This window comes from Sceloporus occidentalis, unplaced genomic scaffold (genome assembly GCF_023333645.1).
Source record: "Sceloporus occidentalis isolate IW3139 unplaced genomic scaffold, rSceOcc1.0.p SCAF_239, whole genome shotgun sequence".
Classification (NCBI taxonomy): Eukaryota; Metazoa; Chordata; class Lepidosauria; order Squamata; family Phrynosomatidae; genus Sceloporus; species Sceloporus occidentalis.
In genome coordinates this window covers 998,649-1,018,636 of record NW_028317219.1, presented here as the reverse complement: position 1 = coordinate 1,018,636, position 19,988 = coordinate 998,649, and the positions used below count along the sequence as shown (strand labels likewise).

The window sequence follows — 19,988 nt, the reverse complement described above, 5'->3', positions numbered from 1 at the left end:
GTCAATGGCAATAGAATATGTGCTCCTTTTAAACACCCTCAAAGATCCTGATTTATGCTAAGCAGACTTGATGTTTGCCCAAAATATTTATGAAAAAAGTATAGTTGAAATGATACCATTTATTGGCTAACTGAGAGTTTAATTGCAAGCTTTCGAGACCAAGTTGTTAGGTCCCTTCCTCAGGCATTAAATGGTATATTTTCAACTATACTTTTCTCCTGTTTTCTCAACAGCTAACATGGTACAAAACCTTTTATCATCAAAATATTTATGCAATCCCATAATCTGTATTGCACGTTTAAGCAATTAGCATCATATTTTATCCTGCCTACGTAATTAGGTTCAAAGGAAACAGGTCAATTTAGTTAAGCAATTTGAAATACCCACGTATGTTAAACAAAGTTTCAAGACAATCAGAATAAAAACGGTTTTATTCTCTTTCAATTGCCAACCCAAAACATTGGACCCACTTTTACCACCAGATAAACCAATCTTTCTTTTATTAGCCTCCCCCTATGTCTCACTCACTGTAAAATGCATTCTCAGACTGGACAGTTCCATAAAATCTCTACCGAAAGCTTGTGTGAGTAACATAATTTAGGGAACTGCCAATGCCATTTAGTACCATTAAACTTGGATTCAGTTGAATTCAGATCTGTCTCTTACCTCCTCTCTGAATTTCTGGTTCTCCAAGCTCAATGAAGAAATTCTTGTTTTTTTCATATTCTTCATCATCAATAATCTGTATCTCAATAAATCTCCTACAGGGACAAAAGACAATTAAACACGACAATGTAACCCTAAATTAAATTTGTTAATCCATATTTTCAGCTATTTTACATAGATGTACAAAAATCATTAGTGTCATTGTATTTAAAAACATATGTTTGCATTGTTACCCTTATGAATTAATTTCCAGCAAAAATTAAATATCTGAAATGCTTCCAGTGAGGTTTTATATTCTGTATGCACAAATAAGGAGTGAAGATGCTAGAAATATTTGAAGTATTTGTGATAAAATTAGTCATTGACCAATGTTCATAGAGTGAGATAAAGTTGCATAAATGTTTAACACCTCACAAGTCCTGTTCTGTTGTTGATATGGAATGTATATTTCAAAATAGGTCTGTAAAGTCTTGAAAGCTATGTTACTCTACATCTTACTCTATGAAAGTCACGCTGCTGAAAAGTTTTAAAACATCACCAATATGACAAAATACATTATCATGCAAAAAGTAATGCAGATTTGATTACTAATCAGAAAGGGTAGCTACACATCTGTGACTGAAAAAAATAAATTAAGAAATTAACTAACTTCTGAGGACAGGACCAAACATGGAGCAGTATAGCAGCAAAGGAATTTTTCCAAGGCTTGGTTAGACCATTCCGCTGCACTGTGGAATTCCCATCTGGCTACAGAAGGAACCCCAAAATTTAGAGATAAACAGGTAATAAAATGGTTGACAACTATGAGGATAACAGTATGACCTTTGGAGGCAGGAAGGTCTACAATAAAACCCATAGACAGATGTGTCAAGGGGCGTTCACCTGTGGATATAGGCTGAAAGGTGTCTGGGAGTTTTGCTCTATGGACATACATGACATGCAGCAAACAAAAGTGGTAACATACTTTCTGAGGCTGGGCCACCAGAAGAGACAAGAGACAGACGGACAGACCATAGCATCTGATTTTTGCCAGTGTGACCAGCAGCTTTTGTATCATGATGGATTTCCAGTAATTTGACCCAGGGGTTCTCTGGTACAAAACATTTACCATTAGGCTTCTTGGGAGGAGCGGTGGGTTGTGCAGCCAAGATCGCTACATCCAGAGGAGAAGTATTGTATGTATAGTGGCCAGGATATGATCCAGCGGAATGACAAGGAATGCACTCCTCTAGACAATGTTGAGAATTGGCGTATTCTTAGTACCAGGAAGATACAAGTGAAACAAGATAGGAAAATGGCCCACCTGACCTGGTGGGAGATAAGCCCTAAGCTTCAGAGATATAGGTTAAGTTCTTGTAGTGAGAATTAGAATTAGACTTGTGCATTTGTCTTCGGGCGAACATGAAAACGAACACAAAGAGGGCGTTTTTGTGTTCGTTCCGAAGAAATGTAGAATATAGGGCGGTAAAACGTACACGAAGACGAAGGCACACAACACGAAGAATCTTTGTGTTCGTCCTCGTCTACTGATCTCCCTGGTTCCTTCCCCATCTAGCCTACCTTATCTCCGCAGCATCGCATAGCATGGATACACTAGTACCCTCGGGTAAGTGTCTCCATTTTCAAAGAATCCACACAGGTTTAAAAACTCTCCATAGTAGGACGTTGAGACAGGAGGGCGTCTCAGATGTATCAACCTCCAAGACAAAAGGCAGAGAAGGGTTAGGGTGAACCAAATGCTTGTATAGCTGCCGAAGACCAAAGAGTGAGATTGCATTCTTTACAGGTCATCTTAGTAATGGGTTTGACTACAGAGGACAAAGTCTTACTGAATTTTTTATAGTAGTTTGCAAAACCCATGAGCCCTTGTAAAGATTTAAAGGCTGTGGGACGAGGCCATTGTAGGACCGCAGGAATCTTTAGCAAAAAGATTTCTTTGGCAGAAATCACGTACCCCAGAAATGTCACTTGGCACTTTTCTAGTTTGCAAAATAGACCATTTTCATCTTCTAAGTACCCTAGTGACATCTGCATGGTGAGTCTCCAATGGGGCAGAATAAATAAGAATGTCATCAAGGTAGACGACCACGCATTGTTAAAACATATTTCGTCAGACATCCTTAATGAATTCCTGAAAAACAGCAGGAGCACTGCACAAAACAAAAGGCATTACGAGAAAAAGCCAGCACCTGCCTAAGAGGTAGATTTGAGGATGAACCCCTGGGAAAGAGCATCCGTAATCTGGGATTATGCTTCTGTAACCAAGAATACTCGAGGACAACAGGGTAGATGTGGAGATGAAATTACTTGAAAGTGAAGTGTCACCTGGTGAAGAGCCCCTACAACCACTGATACGGGAATGGTTTCATGAATAATATGGGTGACATCAATAGCTTCAACAACTAGGAGAGAGGAACACGACCAAAATTGAATAGAATGTTTGGACACCAACATGAAATCCACAAAACAGGCAGAGGCCAGATTCAACAAGGGCCTGGCTGACTGCAGAGGAGTTAGCCCAGGACAGGACAACCTTAGTCATAGGTTTCTCTTTTTGAAGAAACAGGGAGGAAGAAAGTCCACCCACGATGTGCCCTGACAGGACCTTAGGTGTGAGTGTTTCTCGGCCAAGTAGGTCATGATTTCAGAAGATGCCCCTGTGTACCAGTATTAAAAGGGATAGCCCCTTCCCCTGGGCAGATCCCTAGCTGCAATTTCGTCCTTAACCAAATTGGAAAGCCCAAGAGGGAATGTGGCTACTTGGGCATCATAATTCCAACCTATTTCTGCTGCTAGAGTACAGAACACAATGGAATACTCGGCTACAGTTGTACACTTGTACCCCGCTGGACTTGGCAGCAGAGGTAGAGCGGACAGGAATTCTCAAAAATCATCTTAAATGAGGCAACAAACTCAGCATAATTTGGTGTAATTCGTTTACCGGTCTCCCAGAGAGAATTAGCTGAAGCTACAGCTTTATCCATAAGCAGTGAAATGAGGAAGCCAACCTTGCCTCTATTGTTAGGAAATGCTTGGGGACTAATTTAAAAATATTTGCTTGATTATAAGACGACCCCCCAAAATCTGAATATTAATTTAGGAAAAAAAGAAAAAGCCTGAATATAAGATGACCCTATAGGAAAAAAGGTTTAGCAGTAAATGTTAATTCATGTGAACTAGGTAAACTATTTTTTTTAAATAAAAGCTATGATTGAGAAAAAATATTTTGTTTTTATTTCCTTATATTTCCCAACCTGCTTGCCACTCTGCCCCAGAAATGCCTTATACCCCTATATGCCACTGTGCCCCATGATATGCCTTTTAACCCTCTATATGCCACTGTGCCCCATGATATGCCTTTTAACCCTCTATATGCCACTGTGCCCCACCCCATGATATGCCTTTTGATCCCCTATGTGCCACTCTGGCATTTAGGGGGTTAAAAGGCATATTATGGGGCAGAGTGGCATACAGGGAGGTATAAGGCATTTCAGGAGACAGAGTGGTGTATAGAGGGTTAAAAAGCATTTCTGGAGGCACAGTGGCATTAAGGGGGTTAAAATGCATTTCATAGAGCACTCTGCCTACAGAAACACCTTATGCCCCCCATTTAACACTCCCCCCCAAAAAACTTACCGGTGCTTCTGATTCCCCGGTGTGTACTACCACAGTAGGGACACAATATGTATATAGGTTGAACTTGATGGGCTTTGGTCTTTTTTCAACCTTATGAACTACGTTACTATGTTACTAGTTGGGCCAGCAGGTAGACGTCTATGCGATTCGCGTAGGCAACTTCCTCTGCAGCCGGAAGGAGGTGTGGTTAGTAGCGGGGGTTGTCTGTGTCCATCGCACAGACCTTCCACGGCTGTAAGTGAGAATTACCTGCACCGGAACTCTCCTCACTGACAGCCGGGGAAGGTCTGCGCGATGGACGCAGACAACTCCCGCTGCTAACCGCACCTCCTTCCGGCTGCAGCAGAAGTTGTCTACGCGAATTGCGTAGACGTCTACACACTGCCCCGGCTACACAGCGGGGAGTCAGACGCACCGGTAAATTGGGGGGGGGGCATAAGACAGGAGGATCCAGGTCCCATGCAGCGCTGCAGGGGATCTGGATCTTAGTCTCATAGTCAGACCCATTTGAGGTCTGATTATAAGACGACCCCGATTATAAGACGAGCATTTGCTCTGAAAAAAAACCTCGTCTTATAATCGAGCAAATATGGTACTACTTGCTAAGGGATAACATTCGGGAATACATTTTGATTAATAACATAATCTGACAGATCACGTCAGATGAAATTAATTGAATTCTATGAAGTTAGCAAAATATAGATGAGATTTATTTGTATTTTGCTAAATCATTCAATACACTTTTCCATAAAATGTTACTGTACAAAGTAAAAGAAATAGGCTTGGGAAATATTTTATGCACTTAGATTGAAACCTGGCTGAACTTGTCAGAGTTCTGTTCCGGGTTCAATGCTATTTAATGTCTTTATTAATGATCTTGCGGTATTGAGAGCCATGCATCGGTGTTTGCAGATGCCGCAGAATTAGTTAAGGTAATACAGTCTGAACTAGCCATTGCTTCCCTGCAAGGAGGTTTGGCCAAATAGGAGGACTGGGCATACAAGTAGCAGGTGAGAAAAAGAAATACATGTGTAAATTATACCTCAAATTGTGTTGCATTGGGGAAATCATTAAATTCAAAAAATGGGAATAATTTCAGACAATAAACTTCACAATGTTCAATGTTAGGCACCAGTTTTGTAGAAAAAGAAGTATTGTTTAAAAAAAATAATTTTGTCTCTGTAGAAGTCAATGGTAAAATCCCACTTTAAATATGCAGTAATTTTTTTTTAGCAAATAATCTCTAGGGATGTAATTGGTCATAAAGGATGGATTAGTTATACATACCCTCTTTGACATAGACATACTGTATTTGGTAATAGCATTTTCTTTGATTGCTGTAAACCCAGAAACATACTTAATTGTAACAAAATTAAAATGTCAAATACAATGAAGGAAAAGTGTTTGGAACAAAAACATTTCTATATTTTATTAACAGAATACTAACCAAAAATGTGTAGATCAAGCCTGTAGAGCCCAATAACACCTCCATGGAACCTTTTAGCATGCATGTGATTTATTGGCCACTGGCACACAGCAATTTGTTTCATCTGTTTAAAAACCTCGTCTTATAATCGAGCAAATACGGTAAATGCCCACTTGGTTCAAAAATCCTCTGTGCTGAGTCAGATTGCTCCCATAACGCTGGGGAAGCAGGGCAGACCCCTCATGCCCCTAGTAATTGTCGATTCGTGCGCGACAATATTGTTGTGGAGCAGAATCCAGATGCGCCGTGCGGTTCAGGATAGTTTGCAGAGACAGTGCCAATTGGTCTATGCCTTGGACCTGCAAGCAGAGCCGGCCTTAAGTGTTCTGGCGCCCCCCCATCCCCTTCTCACTGCCCCCCCTCTGCCCCTTCTCACTGCCACCCCCATCTGTCCCTTCTCACTGCCCCCCCCCGTCCCTTCTCACTGCCCCTTCTCACTGCCCCCTCCTCTGCCCCTTCTCCCTATCCTTACTTGTTGCCGTAGTCCTGCGATGGGAGCGGGAGGGGTCCGTCTTCCTGATCTGCCGCGGTGCGCACTTCACAGCTGAGCGCCGGAATAGTTCCAGCGTTCAGCATGAAACGCTGGCACCGCGACGGAGTCACGGAGATTGAGGGTCGCCGAACGGTAAAGAAAATGTGGTTAAGGTTCAAATTGGGTCCAATAAATGTATCATTTGCTGCTCATGAAGTATAAGCAAATACTTGATTACATTAATTAAAAGTACAAATCTCAAGGGGTCTGTGGACCTCAGACAAGCTGTTTCACATATCCACCACTCTCTAAGTAAAGTAAGTCTTCCTTACACTAGGAAGGTGAAGAGGCCGATAAAAAGGCAGGGAGAGAGTGCAAGGGACACAAACAGGACTGAGGGACAGAGAGTGGTATGTGGCTTCCTCAGGAGGTATTGTAAAAGTCTTTTACAATACCTCCTGAGCAGAGGCGTATCTACTGAAAATAGCGCCTATGGCAAGCACTGAAATTGCGCCCCTGTCCAAATATCTAAAACCCATTTATTAGCCCCTGCTGCCCATATATATATATATATAAATATTAGACCCTGCTGCCAATAGCAGGTATAGATCAACACACAAACCCAGATCAATTGAAATTCACTTGTGATTTCAGCACTGAAGGTATATATCAAAAAGAATCAGACATAAAAAATCCTGTATTTGCAGGTATACAATAATAATATATGAAACGTAGCATCGCAGGTATAGATCAAATAAATACATGGAAACAGCATTGCAGGTATTAATCAACTGAATAAGACATATTAACCCTGTATTTGCAGGTATACATAAATAATGTATGGAAACATAGCATAGCAGATATGGATCTACAGAGTAACACACAAACCCAGCTTTGCAGGTATAGATCAATTGGAATTCACATAAAAACACGGCATTAAAAGGTATATTTAAAACCCCCTAAATTACAGGCCTGTGCCATCTTTGTCCCATATACACCCTGCCTGTGCCATCTTGGTCCCCAAGGCTCAAACCTCCTGCTAGTGCCATCTTTGCCCTTCCACAATTATACATCTATGATACACAAACACTTTTACAGTCACTCACTAATTCACACTTTAATTCAGACAACTCATCCACACATTAACTCATGCTCTCTCTCTCATTCAGACAACTCATCCACACATTAACTCATGCTCTCCCTCATTCAGACAATTCATCCACACATTAACTCATGCTCTCCCTTATTCAGACAATTCATCCACACATTAACTCATGCTCTCCCTCAGACAATTCATCCACACACTAACTCATGCTCTCCCTTATTCAGACAATTCATTCACACATTAACTCATGTTCTCCCTCATTCAGACAACTCATGCTCTCCCTCATTCAGACAATTCATCCACACATTAACTCATGCTCTCCCTTTTTCAGACAATTCATCCACACATTAACTCATGTTCTCCCTCATTCAGACAACTCATGCTCTTCCTCATTCAGACAATTCATCCACACATTAACTCATGCTCTCCCTTATTCATACAATTCATCCACACATTAACTCATGTTCTCCCTCATTCAGACAACTTATGCTCTCCCTCATTCAGACAATTTATCCACATATTAACTCATGCTCTCCCTCATTCAGACAACTCATGCTCTCCCTCATTCAGAACACTCATCCACATATTAACTCATGATCTCCCTCATACAGACAATTCATCCACACATTAACTCATGCTCTCCCTTATTCATACAATTCATTCACACATTAACTCATGTTCTCCCTCATTCAGACAACTTATGCTCTCCCTCATACAGACAACTCATCCACATATTAACTCATGCTCTCCCTCATTCAGACAACTCATGCTCTCCCTCATTCAGACAATACAGTCACATATTAACTCATGCTCTCCCTCATTCACTCAATGCATCCACACATTAATGCACACTCTTTACTTATAGCTACCCCCTCTCCTTCCCTTATCACTTTCTAACCCCTCTCCGTCCCCCTACTCACTATCTACCTTCTCCCCCTTTGTAGTTCTCTCACCTTGAGGTCCAGCGACGGGAGGACGGGGCTTCTGTCTTCCTGCACTGTGCGGTGCCCGCTGCTTCACTGCTGAGCGCCATAATATGACGTCATATTTCGTCGCTCAGCAGTGAAGCAGCGGGCACCAGCTTTTTTTTTTTTTTATGCGGGGGAGAACGAGGGGCGCAGAGCGGTTGCTAGGCGCCCCTCTCCTCCGCATTAAAAAAAAGACAGTTTAAAAGCCAAAAAGACGAAATATGACATCATATTATGGCGCTCAGCATGAAATGCCGGCACCGGGACGGAGGTAGAGGCCTTGTGGAGGAGAATGAGGGGCGCCGAGCAGTTGCTAGGCGCCCCTCTCTCTCCTCCGCATCCAAAAAAAAAAAAAAAAAAAGAAAGACGGCGTTTGAAAGCCGCGAGCCATAGGTGCCATACCCTAGATACGCCTCTGCTCCTGAGGAAGCCACATACGCGAAACGTTTAGAGGATTTGTAGATTGACTTTTAAATGCTTTTTTTATTTTTTTAAAAATATTCAATATATTTATTTATATTATATTTATAAAAATAGATTCTTAGGGCTAGTCCCTTAATAAAGTTACATATTGTTTAAGCATTGCCTATTTTATTGAAGGCTGTCCCTTATAAAGGGAATAAGGGCATGTCTGGTGTGGATTTATACCCCTGGAATCACTTCCCTTCACCTATTCGTGACATCAAGTTCTACTGGATTCTCTGAGGCAGGAAAGGACAGACCGGCAAGAAAAATACTGGTCCCCTTACTCAAGCGCATTTGGTACACTTTCTGGTGTGAGTGCATTAATTTTTTACTTACCGTACATTGTTAGAATAAACTACACTATTGTGGCTCATTTTCCTTTTATTTCAGTCCATCTGGATTCACAAAGATGTTGACAACAAGCTTGAAAATCACGTTTTTATTGTGAGTGTAATGAATGATTTATATTATTGATAAAAAATATTGCAACAGTCTACACTATTATTATTTTTTCCTTTTTTATTTAAACGTATATGAGCGCCCCCCAGGTGGAAGTTTTCAGATATTGTTCAGCATTTTGAGAGTGTTGTTGTTGGGTGGTAGCTGTAAGATTGCAAAAGGAAGTATATATATATATATTTTCTATTATTATTGATCACTATCCTTATTTTGGGGATTTTTTGGTTTAACACATTCTTTATCACTATATATACAGTTTGTAGGATTTAAATATTCAGTTTTACTGGGGTTCTCATCACATATACAGAGACAGATGTGAGACAGTTAGTGCCACGATCTAAGACAGAGGGAGAGAGATCAGGAGATGATAGATAGATCTGCGTGTCATCGGAATACAGGTGGTATTGAAAGCCAAAGGATGAGATTAGTTTGCCAAATGAGGAAGTGTAAAGAGAGAACAGAAGGGGTCCTAGAACTGAGCCTTGGGGTACCCCGACTGAGAGGGAGAGGGGAAGTGTTCCTGGAGATGGATATAATATACGCTTGAGTGTGTAATCATTAATTCCATACTGTGTCCCTGAATGGCACAAATAAAATGTGGTCACCCTAGCTCTCATTGGTAGAGGCGTAGCTTGTCTCCCACGACGTCTCTATGATATCTGTGCCTCCTAACAGATTGTCTGCTCCATATTTGCACCCAAATGGCTTGTCTGATCTATGTTTGCCACTGAAAAAGATATGGCTAGTGGTGCTGAGTAGGGGATCATCTGGGTAGTGGGGCCCAGGCCCTTTGTTTTGAAAGGGGCCCCAAAAATATTGATGGAGGCCATGGGCATGCAAATGCTTCAGTTTCCTGATGTCTGAGTGTCAGTGTCACAGGCGGTCAGAGAGTGCTACACCTTTACTAATTCTAAGGCATTGAATTATGGCTTCACCCATACCTTTTGAACATCGGAGGTTGAATAGAAATTAGGGATTACTATTAAAGACAGGAGACGAATATTTGCATCATCTTCTTTACTAAAACTTCCAGCAGCAAAGAAATAGTTAATAACAGAAAACAAACAACCAATCAGATATATGCACAGTTCACAAGAAGGCTCACAGAACACTCCACTTCCTCTTCTTTGATGTGCCGAACAGGTGGCATCAAACTTCAACCAAGAACTGGAACAGCAACAGTCCAGGAACCGGAGGACAAAAAACTTCTGATTTCAGCGGGCATCCGGGCAAACTCAGACTATACGAGAAAAGAGAAACATCGTGAAAGTAGACTGCAGAAAAAAAAGCCTCAAAGCACAACTGAACACATAACCATCAATGCACAAAATAAATAGCAGAATACACATAGCCAAACCAAACACACAGTGGGAGGGAGAAAGGAATCCAGGGAGGGAGAAAAGAATCCAGGGAGGGAAGTATTCGCCTCCTGTCTTTAATAAAATTTAGATTATCTCTACACCAAGGCTAGAGTAATCCCTAATTTTATGGCAAGACAGGAGGCTTCATATTTGCAATTTTAAAGCTACCCCAACAGCGCAGAAGCAACATGGGCCTGAGGACGGTAATAAATCATGCGAAAGGTCGATTCCCTGGACCAATCCACAGCGAAAAGACTATCCGTCCAAACCAAGGGCCGACGAGGCTGCAACGCCCCGAAATGAATGGGCAAAAAGACCCATCTACACCGGCCAAACAAAGGATCCATATGATCCATCTAGCCACCGTAGAGCCCGAAACCGTCCGAAAAGGAGAAACATAAGAAACAAACAAAGAACCTGGCGACGGCGAACACAAGCCCGCCGTGGCCGAGAGATAACTAGAACAGCACGCAACACAAAATATAAAGTAGAGGTAAGACACAGAAGAGGACAAAGATTTAGTCCTTCGAGAAATAGAAACCACCATGGCGTCGGGCGAAAAAGGTAAATGAATCCATGCCGAAAGCGCTAATAGCAGACAGCTTTGCTGAAAACTGCAAAGAGGCAGGGAGTCATTATCCGGCCATGACTCCATGAAACTAAGAATGAGGGAGACATCCCAGAAAAACAAATCCCACCGCATAAGGCGGCAGATGGTCGGATCTTTCCCGATATTCACACCAGAAACGGGGATGTGAGCACCCGAAATGGCAGAACGGGCCACATTAATAGTGCGATACAACTTACCTAACGAAAAAAGATGAACCACCGGTGTTGTAAAGGGATCAATGAGTCGTTCCATGCACCAACTTTACCAGGATCCCTATACCTGAAGATAGAATCTTCTAGAGTCTGGAGCCTCAGATGATAAATCCGATGTATCCCAGGATCCCCGGAAACCATCCAAGCCACCAGTGACAGCTGACCGAGGAGGATCAATGGGTATGGATTGCCCTCTGGGTTTGGGAGCAGATCCTGATCCGGAGGAAGCAAGAGCGGGTCGGCACCCAACATCTCCAGCAGAAGGGGAAACCATGGTTAAGTCCTCCACAGTGGGGCAATCAACAGGATGGTGATCCATTGACTGTGAACCAGGATGGAGAGTCTGCAGAACCACCGAAAATAGGGGAAAGGCATAAGCACCGAAGGGTGGCCACGTCTGGAGAAACGCATCTACCGCCAGGGATATTGGATCTGGCAACCAACTGATGAAGTCCTTCACCTGGCGATTGAGACGGGAAGCGAATAGATACAGTGCCAATGGGCCCTGAGCCAGATTCAGGGCACAGAAGATATCAGGTCGCAGACGCCATTTCCTCGCATCCCTCCAACATCTGGAAAACCAGTCCATAACCAGATTCTCCTTTCCCAGGATTTATTCCGCTCTGATAGAGAGGTGATGATCTAGGCAGTATTGATATAGCTTGGTGAGGTTGGACAGAAGCTTTGATCTCGATCTGCCCAAAAGATTGATATAGCGGACAGCCGACACAGTGTCCAACCAAAGCACTAAGGAACAGTGAGATGCGGATAGCAAAGGATCCAGCTATCAACTCTAAACAGTTGATATGGAAACCTTTCTTCTCTTCTGTCCAGAGGCCAACCCAGGAGGCTGGCATCTGATTCCAGGTAGAAATCTGGGGCGTGCCCAAAAATGGCCAGACCATATCATACTTCCTCATGGAACAACCACCCAGACACACCTTGTCTGGTGATTTACCTGGTTGTAGGCCTGTAGGCACTGCATCGCCCGATAATGAAGAGGGCCTGGAAAAATAGCTTGAATAAATGCCAAAAGTGGCCTATCATTTGTGCCCGGTTTGCAAAGACACGCATGAACACCAGGGGAGGTGCCGAATGTCCCTTTTGATGGGGGAGCCTCAGATACGCGTCCGTCAGATCCAATCTCGAGAACCTTCTTCTGCCAACAGTTTGTCCTCTGCAGACCCTGCTCCAAGCCCTACTGAGGAACTTTCCTGGACCTGTTCATGAAGGTGACGAACATAGGATCGAACTCCGGGGTATTCGCCACCTTATCAGGAAGAGTGGGCTGAGGGTACTCAGCACACAGCTTTTGGTGAGCCTCCTTCTCCAGAGGCCAACATAGCTAGAAGCGCAGAAACTGCATGATGTGGGGTGCAGTAGTCCACTCCGAGGACCTGGGGTGGCACAGGGTGCACGGGTCAAACATCGGGAGGCCTGCAGAATCCAGGATAGCCACATATTCCTCAGCCTGGCACTCTGCCCTGAATGTAGACTGCCAAAGCCAGTAAAGCTTTTTTTTTTAGGGGGGGGGCAGCAAGCAAAGGTAGGTCGGCATCAGACATGTTCGCTTGATATCCACAAGACATGCAATAGACAAAATTGGTCTCAGGGGTACATGGGGGTCACCCGTTGGCACCAATGGGGGTCACCCAGAGGGCTGGGATCCCAGGCCAGAGGCCAGTCCCAAATTCTTCGGGGTCACCCTAAAGGCACATTTTGGGAAGGATGCTGCATGCTGGGATACAGGTAATAAAGAAATAAGAAATAAAAATAATCCCCATCTTCTCCTCAGCACTAAGATACCACATATGCCACATGGTCACAAGACACCTCCTAATTGTAAGGTTTCAATTTTTTCTAACAGCTGAACCAGACACATCTCATCCTTTTAGGAAGTAAAACTACTCCTAAACAACAAGAAAACCCATAAACTATATATTCCCTGAAAACACAGAGCCCAAGCACCTCAAAGTCGCCCCTTACCTTTCTATGTGGGACCACAAATGTAATAGGAACACTGGAGATTGAGGTTTTTTTTCTTCTACCTTTTCACATTTCTTGCACATATCAGGACAAATACCAGGGCTTCTTTTGTCTTGCACATATATGGCATTTTTTTAAATTGTTTTTGTGTCTCCCCCTTCCCTGGGTTTGGGGACATTTTTTTAAAAATGCTTTGTTTTTTCAACTGTGTTTTATTGTCTCAGAACCAGTTAGCATGCAAATAACTAACAGCTTAGTGAAAATGCCTAGGGGCTAAGTAAGAGATTAGTGGATAGCCTAAGGGGTAACACCAGGGTCCCGTTAGTGGATAGCGATATGGATAGGTTACAGTACTGTATAGTGTTAGTAATAGGGATGATGAACAGATTATGTCACTTGCTATTGATTGTGAGAATGATCAATGATTAGTGACCAAATGTCACGGTTTGCACCCTTCCACCACTCCTCTTGCTTCTCACACTCAGCCACACCTCAGCTGAAGAAATTTGCTCCTAATTATTTCCCTGGTTTCCTGCCGATTAGCCAGCCCCTCCCTGCTAGAGTCTGGCTATTTAAACTGCAACACTTCAGTCTCTCATTGTCATTGTATTGGTCTCAGACTCTCCAAGCACATTCTCCATTGTTCCTGCAGTTTCCGGTGTATGACTCCTGGCTTGGCTGATTTCCTCTCCAGTTACTGAATCATGCTTACATCCCAGACTCCATCTGACCTCTGGTATCCTGACCTCATAGTTACTTAGGCTGAAAAAAGACATACATCCATCTAGTTCAGCCTTTCCTATATCTGTTAATTTGATGCTGTTTATCCAAAAGAAGGCAAAAAAAACAAGGTTGGCTCTTTCCAATTTTGCGCTAACCAGGGAAAAAATTTCTCCTTGGATCAATAAGCTGTTTCCCCATAATTAAAGATTATATCCCTGAATATTATGTTTTTCCAAGTATTCATCCAGTTGCTGTTTAAACGTCTGTACAGACTCCGATAAAACTACCTCTGCAGGCAGATAATTCCATATCCTTAATGTCCTTACTGTAAAAAAACCCTTTCCTCTGCCTTAGACTAAATCTCCTTTCATCTAGTCTAAACACGTGACCACGTGTCCTATGCATGAAAAGATTTCCACATAATGGTTTGTATTGGCCCTGAATATATTTATATAATGCTATCATATCCCCTCTTAGGCCCCGTTTTTCTAAACTAAACAGATTTAAATTTCTTAACCTTTCTTCATAACTAAAGCACCCCATTCCTTTTATTAATTTTGTAGCCTGCCTCTGCACCCTTTCTAATGCTATGATATCCTTGTTTAGAATAGGTGCCCAAAACAGCATATTTAAGGTTTGGCCTTACCATTGATTTATACAGAGCCAAAATTATATTTTTTATCCCGCGAATTGATGCCCCTTTTTATACACGACAATACCTTACTGGCCTTAGCAACTGCTGACTGACATTGCACATCGTTTCCTAGTTTGTTGTCTATAACAATCCCCAAATCTTTCTCATTTGTTGTTATCCCTAATTCACTACCATTTAGAGTGTAGGTTGCTTGTGCGTTCCCTACCCCGAAGTGCATAACTTTACATTTATCTACATTAAATTTCATGTGCCATTTGTGTGCCTAGTCTATCTGCAGCACGGTAATATCCTTGAAAATTTACCATTTATAACAACTCTCTGTACTCTATCACCCAATCACCTCGGCTTGTTTGACTTCCTGATTTGGCTCTCGACCCCTGGCTTGGATTTTTTACTGCGTCTTATGGACATTATTTACTCTGCACTTATTATTATTTTTTGGATATTCAATAAAGGTGATTGCACTGGTTTGTGGTTCCTGACACCAAAAAGGTCATTAATCACTGGTCACTGATATTGGACAAAAAGGCCTGGCTCCCAATCTCTGTTCCAGTTCATCCCAAAGATGTTCGATGGAATTGAGCTTAGGGCTCTGTGTGGGTCAGTCAAGTTCCTCAACAACAAACTCATCTAACGATGCCTTTATGGACTTTGCTTTGTTTACTGGAGCCCAGTCATGCTGGAATAAAAAAAGGCCTTCTCCAAACTGTTACCACAAAGTCAGAAGCATAGATTAGTCCAAAATGCCTTGGTATGGTGAAGCATTAAGATTTTCCTTCCTGATTTCAATAATTAAGAGGTGTGTCCCAATTCTTTTGTCCATATAGTTTTGAGCAAAGCAAGGTCTATAATGACATGGTTGGATGAGTTTGGTGTGAAAGAACTTCACTGGACCACCATAAAAGCCACTGTTGCTGTACTGGTCAGGTCTCCCAATACTCCCAATAATATATAAAACGACCCTATAGGAAAAAAGTTTTACCAGTAAATGTTAATTCATGTAAACTATGTTTTTTTAAATAAAAGCTATGATTGAGAAAAATATTTTGTTTTTATTTCCTTTTATTTTCCAACCTGCCCCCCCCGTTATGCACATCTGCCCCCAGGCTTGCCACTCTGCCCCAGAAATGCCTTATACTCCCTATATGCCACTGTACCCCATGATATGCCTTTTAACCCTCTAAATACCACTGTGCTCCATGATATGCCACTCTGCCTCCAGAAATGCCTTAAACCCCAATATGCCACTCTGGCTTTTAGGGGGTTAAAAGGCATATTATGAGGCAGAGTGGCATATAGGGAGGTATAAGGCATTTCAGGAGGCAGGGTGGCGTATAGAGGGTTAAAAGGCATTTCTGGAGGCAGAGTGGCATTAAGAAATGCCTTATGCCCCCATTTTACACTAACCCCCCCAAACTTACCGGTGCTTCTGATTCCCCCGGGTGTACTAGTCGGGGCAGCAGCTCCGAAAAAAACCTCGTCTTATAATCGAGCAAATATGGTACTACTTGCTAAGGGATAATATCCGGGAATACATTTTGATCAATAACATAATTAGTAAAAGTCAACATGGTTTCAGGAATGACAGATCATGTCAGATGAAATTAATTGAATTCTATGAAGTTAGCAAAATATAGACTAGGGTTTTCAGTAGATGAGATTTATTTGTATTTTGCTAAATCATTCAATACACTTTCCCATAAAAGGTTACTGTACAAAGTAAAAGAAAGAGGCTTAGGAAACTTTTTATGCACTTGGATTGAAAACTGGCTGAAAGATAGAGATCAGAGAATTGTTGTTAACGGAAAATTCTTCAAACGGACAAAAAGGGTGAGCAGCGTTTGTCAGAGTTCTGTTCCAGGTTCACTGCTATTTAATGTCTTTATTAATGATCTTGCGGTATCGAAAGCCATGCGTCGATGTTTGCAGATGACACAAAATTAGTTAAGGTAATACAGTCTGAACTAGCCATTACTTCCCTCCAAGGACATTTGGTCAAATAGGAGGACTGGGCATACGAGTGGCAAGTGAGAAAAAGAAATATATGTGTAAATTATACCTTAAATTGTGTAGCATTAGGGAAATCATTAAATTGAAAAAATGGGAATAATTGCAGACAATAAACTTGACAATGTTTAATGTTAGGCACCAGTTTTGTAGAAAAATAGGTATTGTCTCATTGGGGCAAAAATAGTTTTGCCTCTGTAGAAGTCAATGGTAAAATCCCACTTTAAATATGCAGTTTTTTTTATTTTTTTTAGCAAAGAAGAATATGCAGGGATGTAATTGGTCATAAGGGATGGATTAGTTATACATGCCCTCTTAGACATACAGAATTTGGTAATAGCACTTTCTTTGATTGTTGTAAACCCAGAAACATACTTCATTGTAACAGCCCAATAACACCCCCATGGAACCTTTTAGCATGTCACATGCCTGTGATTTATTGGCCACTGGCCGATTTTTTTTCCCAGTCTGCCGTGGTATAGCTCAATGAATGAGGCATCAAACAAACTAATTTGAAAATGTTTTATTATTAATTTAGAAGTTAATTTAGACATGAGGCTTCAAAGTGATTGTTGCAAATCATTGGAACCAACACAACCAAAAAAAATCTATTTATACACATTTAAAAAAATAATCTGCTACAATGAGGTAAACCAGTACAGCTGGGTAACAAGTACGATTTTCTGATCGAAAAATTAATCAAATGCCTCTAGTTTAAACTGATAAAGTAAAAATAAAAAAAGGGGAGCTGGGGTATGCCAGCCCTATTAAAGTGTTTATATTATGATATAAAGCCCATCTAGTCCTGTTTTTCTTGATTTTCAAGCTCGATCGAGCCCTTTTAAGGTTATAGAGGAATCTAATACTTCATAAACCTCTTCATCTAATGTTAATTAAGTGTGTTTGCAAAGATATTCAGAAATAGACAAATCGCTTCCCCGATCTTAATCTGTAGGATTTCTATTATACAGGGTTGCTAAATAATCATGGAAACTATCTCTTCAAAAGGAGTCTGGCCAAGAATTTGATTCACTTGATTTGTTCTTAGCTATGTTAATTGCACATTTATGTGCCTCCCAAATAACAGGTGATATTAGACTTCGGATTTGTACAAACTTGTTTGTTTTAACAATAATTGCCTGTTTTGTACAAATCTCTGACAATGAGGAGGAACCCTAACAAAACAAACAAAAACAAATGGCAAAATCGCTGAAACGTTACCTTTCATTCATTCGTTTGCCTGCTATAGATGAGTAATCTCTCCCTCATAGACATTTTCTGGGAAGGTTACAAGATGTTACTTTTTCTAGGGTCAGCTATGACTAGCTGAGAGACCAGAAAACAGCTGAAGAAGGTAAATGAGCAGGTGGGGGTAGATACAAGTCAAGGAGGGAGACAGGACTAGGCAATGAAGTTTGTCTGAACCCAAAAATGAGCCAAAAACAAAACAAAATGTCTGAAATGATTTTGGGCCTAGTGCACAAGTCTAGGTGATGTTTCTTTTTGAAAAAAAAATTGAAAAAAATGTTTGGATGCTAGGTTTAATTTATCCTCCATAACCAAGTCTTTTTTCATTTTGTTATATGATATACAAGAACAAAACATCTAGAAATGTTGCAGTGCATAAAACACATTAGACCTGACATTCTGTACCAAGAAAAAAAAAATCAGACCGCTACCAAGGAGGTCTGATTTTTGTGCAATGACTACAAATGGAAAAGAGAGAAAATGGATGGCCTATACCATTTAAGGACAAGGCAAATCCTGACCAGAGAGGAGACTATGAACTTCCACATTTACTATCAATGATGGTCTACCTAGTTACGTTACACTATCCCTAGGCTGAATCTAAAGTTAAAAGCACTAATTAAGGGGATTGTGGCCACACCTCTACAAAAAGGCAAGCAAAACATCAATAAAATCCCCAAATTGAAAGTGAATTCATAGCTTTTAAAGGGCTATGCCCTACCCAAATGTCACTGTCAAAGAACAGCAAAGGAAAGTCTGCTGTACTCCAAACTACAAAACAATACTACAACAGAATATACCAAAACACTTAGAACCTTATGTATATCTCTAATTGATTTCAGACCCTGTAGTGAACAGCAACTTAAATTCACAATAACAAAAACTGTGACAGAGAGAGTGTTGCAATCAGTATCTCTAGTAAACTAAATAGATAGACTAAAATGCATTTGCAGTATGATGTGAAGTAGGTCACTCATCTGGCTGCACCTGTAGAAAAAAGCTTAAACATCCCTCATTCATTCCAGGGTTGTTTTTTTTTCCCACTATCATCTAGGTCCCATCATCCCACTACTGCATCAGAGTCCACTAAATATAATCATATCTGTGACATATACTGCCAATGAGAGATATAGTTACTGGCCATCCAGTAAATCTCTGTGTGATGTTGTATGAGCTTTACTCATGAGTCCACGGGCTGTAGAATTACATGCCTTGCAAAGAAATTCCAAATCCACTGTAAAGGTTCATTGATTCCTAGCCAGCTATGAGAGAAGTGGGAGGATAGATGACTTTTCCTTTTCACTGCCTTCACTTATTTTTTTTCTTTTAATCGTATTTATTGATTATTTTTTTTGCCAAAAACATTAGACATAACATAATTATACAAATACATAAACAAACATAAACACAGTAGCTGAGTCATAAGCTTATAATATCGCTTTTTAGTTTACTCAAGAAGACAAAAAAAAAACCAAAAAAAAACCTGTGAAGCCGAGTAACGGGCTAGCCCCAATTGAAAAATTTCATAATTTTTGTAATTTTTCTTGTAAGTATTGTTATTATTTTTCTTTCTGGAGACAATTTTCCAGGGAGAATATGTAACAAAGCAGTTTTCATATATTTTTTTAATCGTATATTATCAATTTTTTCCAGTATTTTGTATGTGTCTACCCAGAGGGATCTTATTTCTTTACAATACCACCATATATGTTTATAGTCCCCTTTTTCCTTGTTACACCTCCAGCATTTATCCGATACCAAATACCATCGGTGTATAAGTTTAAAATAATTTTCCCTTATTGTTATAGAGTGTATAGTATCATATGTTCGCTTTATTGCTGTGTACCAATCTTGTTGAAGATTCTCTGATCTTAAATCTCTTGACCATCTAGCTAGAAATACTTCTGGTGAAATCTTATCTGTACTTTT

At 41.0% G+C, this 19,988-nt stretch overlaps 1 protein-coding gene across 2 annotated transcripts in view; it reads right to left on the bottom strand.

Annotated features, from left to right (window-relative positions):
• Window positions 1-19,988, bottom strand: part of LOC149276442 (sodium/calcium exchanger 1-like) — a 48,050-nt gene that overhangs the window by 3,545 nt on the left and 24,517 nt on the right. For both annotated transcript variants that reach the window (XM_089503663.1, XM_089503664.1), the window contains exon 2: window positions 667-761. In XM_089503663.1, the coding sequence (XP_089359789.1) occupies window positions 667-761 (95 nt within the window). The remainder of the gene's footprint in view (window positions 1-666; window positions 762-19,988) is intronic.